The sequence below is a fragment of the Chrysemys picta genome, unplaced genomic scaffold, assembly GCF_011386835.1.
Source record: "Chrysemys picta bellii isolate R12L10 unplaced genomic scaffold, ASM1138683v2 scaf2600, whole genome shotgun sequence".
NCBI lineage: Eukaryota > Metazoa > Chordata > Testudines > Emydidae > Chrysemys > Chrysemys picta.
This window is the reverse complement of record NW_027055303.1, coordinates 330-6329: the sequence shown is the minus strand read 5'-3', so window position 1 is coordinate 6329 and position 6000 is coordinate 330. Positions and strand designations below refer to the sequence as shown.

The 6000-nt window shown below is 54.2% G+C and overlaps 1 protein-coding gene across 1 annotated transcript; it reads left to right on the top strand.

Annotated features, from left to right (window-relative positions):
• The first annotated feature begins 469 nt into the window (after positions 1–469).
• Positions 470–5770, top strand: LOC135980308 (pregnancy zone protein-like). Its single transcript, XM_065580340.1, has 6 exons — positions 470–516; positions 1696–1779; positions 2244–2420; positions 3781–3865; positions 5105–5261; positions 5597–5770. Exons 2-6 carry the CDS (start codon positions 1704–1706, stop codon positions 5753–5755), a joined length of 654 nt encoding a protein of 217 aa, XP_065436412.1. The 5' UTR covers positions 470–516; positions 1696–1703; the 3' UTR covers positions 5756–5770.
• Positions 5771–6000: the final 230 nt, after the last annotated feature.

Below are 6000 nucleotides of genomic sequence, written 5' to 3'. Positions count from 1 at the left end.
ACAGCCTTAAAGTTAAACACTTGGCAGGATCGAGCCCCTACATCCCTTCATTAGCATCACAGCATATTATCAGCACCAGCACAGGGTGTAAAGCTGGAAGTTCTCTCTGCGTAACAAGGAAAGTCCACATTTTACGGTGTTCTAGCAGCAACTAATCACCCATGGTAGAACACTGCAATATCCTCCCCTGGGGAGTGAGGATGCAATAACTTGTTAGTACCAATTTCCAACTATTATCTGCTGGCTTCATGAGAATTATTATTACATGAGAATTTGCAAGTCTCCCTCTTTCTCTGATTCATGCCCTGCTCTTTCTTTCTTTCTTTCTTTTACCCAGCATTTTCTTCTCCCCATCTCTCTCCATCACCCCGGCCAGATGTTTCTGCCACCAGGTGCTCAATATCTCTGCAGGTTCTCACCTTTCTCATTTTCCTTCCCCTTCCCTTTTCCTCCCCAACCCGAAGCCTGAAGGGTTTGAGAAGGAAACGACCTACAACTTCCTGCTCTGTGCAGCTGGTAAGAGTCCCACCCCTCCTGACCTGCCTCTGCAAAAGGAAGTGTGGAAACCCCGGATGTCCAAGGGGAAGAGCTAACTAGAAGCAGTAATATGGAACTGAGAAAGTGGGACACCTCCAGCTGGTTAACAAGGAAACGTTTCCTAACACTGAAGGGTTGGAATGGCCCCCAAGGGAAGGGCTGGAAGCATAGGTCTTCGGAAATGGTTCCTGGGGGAATGGGCTAGATTAGGGTTACCATATTTTAAGTGTCCAAAAAGAGGACACTCCACGGGGCCCCGGCCCCACCCCAACTCCACCCCCTCCCCTGAACGCTTCGTCCCCCTGCCCTTCCCCCTCCCCTGCTTCCCGTGAACATTTGATTCACGGGTAGTCTGAAGCAGGCAGGCAGCAGGTAAGCTGGGGCTGGGGCTGGGGTTGGGGGGTGCGGCCCCCCCCCCGGCTGAGTGGCTCCCTCCGGCGGCCAGCCGGCTGGCCCAGGCCAAGAGGCTCTGGCCCCGGCATCTCCCGCCTGGCTCGGCTCGGGCCCTGGGGCACCAGCCCCCAGCCGAGCACCGCCGGCCCCGGCCCCTGGCCGAGCACCGCTGGCCCCAGCCCCGCACCGCCGCCCCGGCCCCGCACCGCTGGGCCCCGGCCCTCGGCCCCGCACCGCCGGCCCCAGCGGCTCTGGCCCCCAGCCAAGCACCGCCGGCCCCTCCCTCCCTATTTGCCCGGACATGTCCAGCTTTTTGGGATTTCCTCCCGGACGGGGATTTGAGGCCCAAAAATCCGGAGATGTCCGGGAAAATCCGGACATATGGTAACCCTAGGCTAGATGGGATTTAATGGGGCTTTCCCCTTCTTGCACTCTCTGATTCCATGGAGTGAAATTACAAACTGGAAGGTGCCAGAGAAAGAGCTGGAGACTGCAGTTCCCTTGTTTCACCAGGTGGGGCACCTCGCTCCATGTGAAGGGCTGGGATGGCGGGTGAGGGGATCCACGCCTGAGAGGGGAGTTGGGGATGGGTGGGGGGTTCACTATAAAGCTATGGAGGAATGGAGCTGCTAAAGGCAGGGAGCCCCTGTGCAGTGCCAGGGGAAAGACAGCAGCAAGGGCAGAGTCCTAGCTCCTGTGCTGGGGCCTGGTCACTGCTACACGGGGGGATTTTACTACAATCCCATCTATGTCACTTTTCCCCAGGAAAGACAATGCCTCAGCCAGTGTCCCTGAAGCTCCCAGAGAACGTGGTGCAGGGCTCGGCCAGAGCCTATTTCTCAGTGCTGGGTAAGTGAGGCCGTCCGAAGAGCCCGGCTTTGGGTGCTGTTGCCGTCCCTTCCCCGTGCCTGACGTTAGTGGTCTTTCCACCCATTCCACTTCTCACCCCGTTGTGCACCCATCACAGCCCCTCCATTTATCCCCCAGCTACGCACTGCTGCAGTCTCTTGCTAGCACTTCACCCCTTTTTCTCTCTCCTTCCCCTGTCTCTGCCTCTGGGCCCACGTCTCTAGCAATTCGTCCAGCCTAGTGCTCCCATCTGTCCTTCCAGGAGCACGCCCTTCACTTTGCCTTTCATGTGTCCCTTCTCTGTCTCCTTCTTTCTCTGTGTATCTCTCTCTCTTTCCCTCCTATTGCCTGTGATCTCACAAGCCTGTTATGGATGTCTCACAGTAGCATCCTTGCTCTGTGGTGCACTCTGCCTCCGCAGGCCGGCTCTGGGCCACACTGACTCCCTGTATCTCCATCCCCAGGCGATATCCTGGGCACAGCCATGCAGAACCTGCAGCAGCTCCTCCAGATGCCCTTCGGCTGCGGGGAGCAGAACATGGTCCTGTTTGCCCCCAACATCTACGTCCTGGACTATCTGAATAAGATGGGGCAGCTGAGCGAGGAGACCAAATCCAAGGCCATCGGATACTTAGTCAGCGGTGAGAAGGGACAGGGCTTTTGTTTCTTCACTTGCTCCCTTCCAAGGTTGTGCTGGGAGCTTTTTGTGTCTGCCTTGCTCAGATAATGCTCCAACTGGGAAGGATAGACAGACTGAGGGGACCACCTGTCTCTTGGGTGGGAGAGGGAACGCACTTGTACCTTCTCAACCCTGTCATCCCATTGCTCTCCAGTGTGTGAGCCCAGTGGTAATTCACTCTTACCCAGCAAACCAGACTCGGGTCCTCAGATGGTCTATAGGCCTTTCCTAGCCACCAGTGTATTGGCAGCACCGTCACAACTGACCCCTCGTCATTCACCTTTGAACCAGGGCCTCTGACACCCTTCCCCCTCACCCCGCACCAGAGGTCAGAGGTTCCCTTTCCCAGGAGCTACTCCGAGTAGTTACTTCATTAATGGTTGGTGTTACAATTGATCGCTTCCCAACAGGGGGCGCCATAGCACATTAGCATGCTTAGATCTAGGGTGACATCTAGGAACGTAGAGACCTCTACTCTCTGGAAGTGCTTGATGGGAGAAGATGGGTCCATGTGGATGAATGATACAGCCTGGGTGCTGCACTGCACTGGGTGCATTTCTGCTGATGACATGCAAGGCGGAGAAGAGCTGGGTTGGTTCTGCACGTCTGGCAGCAGTAAATGGAGCAAAACCTGGGTTTAAGCCTTGTTTTCACTAGGGGAGATGTGTCTATTTGTGACACATTTAGCCGACTTGTAGTTTTAATACATGTTAGTTGATCAAGGTAAACTCTAGGCTCCTCGCTAAGGTTAACTCAACCAGCTAACATGTGTGAAACTACAAGTGCCTTGTCTGTGTTAGGATTGAAACACGTGTTAGCTAGCAATGTTGGTAATGCTCCTTTATTCCTAATGTGGACATGACCTTTGCCAGTAAAGCCAGTAGCCATGACTCTGAACACACATGGGGCAGAGCTGCTGAGTGACAAGGGGCCTTTTCCACATAGTCACTTTTCAGAACAGCCCCAGTTTGGATCACACCTTTGATTATTCCTCATTCTCCATTTCTGCTCCACCCTGTTTTTAATGAGGGTTAGCAATCATTCAGAGACAGCCTTCCCATTTATTTTAGGTGCTGCAAAGGGATCCTTGAACCTGGTATAGGTGGCTAGTAGATGCACATCATAACCCTGTTGCCTGTACTTTCTTTTAACGCCTAACAGAAGACCCAGGCCTCTCTGCTGAGACTCTGAGGCTGTTTTTAGGAATGGGAGGCCTGCCTGGTACAATTAAAGCAGGATGTTTGTGTGTAGACAGGGCTGAAAATTCTCTTTTCCTAGCTGGACTTTATTGCAGTAAAACCCAACTTCATTCTCCCTTTCAGGTTACCAGACACAGCTGAGTTACAAACACTGGGATGGCTCCTACAGCACATTTGGGCCACGTTATGGGCAATCAGGGAACACCTGGTAAGATTTCAGTGCTACTGAATTCTTTCCCTTCTCTTGTTATAACCTGGAGCTTGCCCATTGTTAACAGGTGCTGATCATGAAGGGGCGGAGGAGAGGGGAGGAGCTCTAGAGCTGATGATGTGGGATAAGGCAACTATGAGAAGTGGTAGGGAAGGGAGATCTCCCTTAGTTCATATGCTAGAGGCCTGCGATTTTGGATTAATAACCATTTACAGCCATCTGATTCCCTGCTCAGCTCAGGTTAGAGCAGCCTGGGGGCTGTTCTAACTTGCTCCACGTGGTCACAGTCCCCTGAGGAGCATACGTCAGCTCGGTGTGTCCAGAACACAGCACACTCCAGCCACTCACTCTCTGTACTAGGGGCTATATGGAGAATGGCGTAAAAGTGCCGGCCAAAGATTCCCCTGCTGGGTGACTTGCTGGTAGTTTCAGCTCCCTTTGTGTTACCTGAGCAGGGTGCAGGGGTCAGAACAGGGCAGAGAATCCACCCAGAAGTCCTGATTGTGGATACTTGTCCTTTCTGAAATTATGTGTTTGACCCTCCGACGGAAAATTTAGCCACCACTGCCCTCAGGATAATGAGGTGGCTGGTAACTCAGGGTGGAGCCATCACAGCCCCTCAATGCTTAGTGCATGCCTTGCTCGGTGAAGAAACAGGTTCTGCAGGGAGTGGTGGGTGGGCAGCTCTGTAGGGGTTGCTCTTCCCTCTGCCACTACTGACTCTATTGCCCCAGTGTGGTGCTAGGGGGCGCTGTGCTGCGGGGAGCGGGGCGGGTGGCTCAGTAAGGGGCATTCTCCCTCTCAGTGCTGAGCCCAGTCTGATGCTAAGGGGTGCTGTGCTGCTGTTTTTATAATAAGAAAGTGCAGAGCCAGTGTCCTGGCCATTCCTGGTCAATGAAGATGCTGAGGACTGTTCTCCCAAGGGTTCTGGACAACCACCTTCTACCCCCTAAACTGTGCCCCGGCCGTTTGAAACCAATGAAGGAAGCTGGCTCACTTCCTGTCCTAAAACGGGCAGTTTTGCTGTGCCCTGTCAGACGACTGCTGGGTCTTGCCCCCAGGCTCTGCTGCATGTCAGTAGGTGGCTGAGTGAGATAATGGTTCCCAGGCCCATGGCCACCAGCTCTCTGGCCCCTGCTGCTTCCCCTCAGGCTGGCGATGCCCCAGGACCCCGTCCCCTCCAGCGAGCACAGGGCATGGGAGGGAGCTCTCACCGCTGTCCGCTCTCTGTCACAGGCTGACGGCCTTCGTCCTCAAGTCCTTCGCGCAGGCCCGCTCTCAGATCTTCATCGAGGAGAAGCACATCCAGGACGCCCTGGCCTGGCTCGCTGGCAAGCAGAAGGAAAACGGCTGCTTCCGCAGCTCCGGGACGCTCCTGAACAATGCCATAAAGGTGACGTATCCATCCAGCTGGCTTCCCATGGGCCTCATGGGACCCATACAGGACTCCAGTGACACGGCGAAAGCCTGCAACTGTGCATGGGAACAGCTCAGCCACTACAGCACATGGGGCTGGGGCAGGGGGCTTGGAGATGGGATCTAGCAAGGGAGGCAAGAGCGGGGGAGAACCATACTGTACATGGAGCGACCATGGGTAGAGGAAAGAAGAGGGGCAGATACCTGGAAGCTACCATAGTGTGGGAAAGACAGGAATGTAGAACGCCCCTGGGAGGAGGAGCCAGTGGGCGGGGTTTCGGGGTTAATGCCTCTCTCTGTGGTTCCCTGCAGGGCGGGGTGGACGATGAGGTCACGCTCTCTGCCTACATCACCATCGCGCTGCTGGAGATTCCTCTGCCCGTCACTGTACGTACCTGTAACCTCTCAAGCCACAGACAGAGCTGGGGACCCCCAAGTCACAGCCTCCCATCCCGAGAGAGAAGCCTTTAAAAAAGGGGGAAATCCAGTCAGAAAAGTCTTTAAATTAAGGTCCAAATCTGGAACTGGAATTTCCCTGCAGCTTCCCTTCCAGTCCAGGGCGCTGGTTCTGTCTCCTCTCTAATCCTTTTATATGATCTTTATTTAAAAACTTTTGAGGTGGCGTTTGCTTGATCCTCTCTTACAAGCCTACAGCTTAGAGTTTTACAGATATTTAACACTTGGGTAAATAACACTTAACCCCTTGGCAGTTGGCA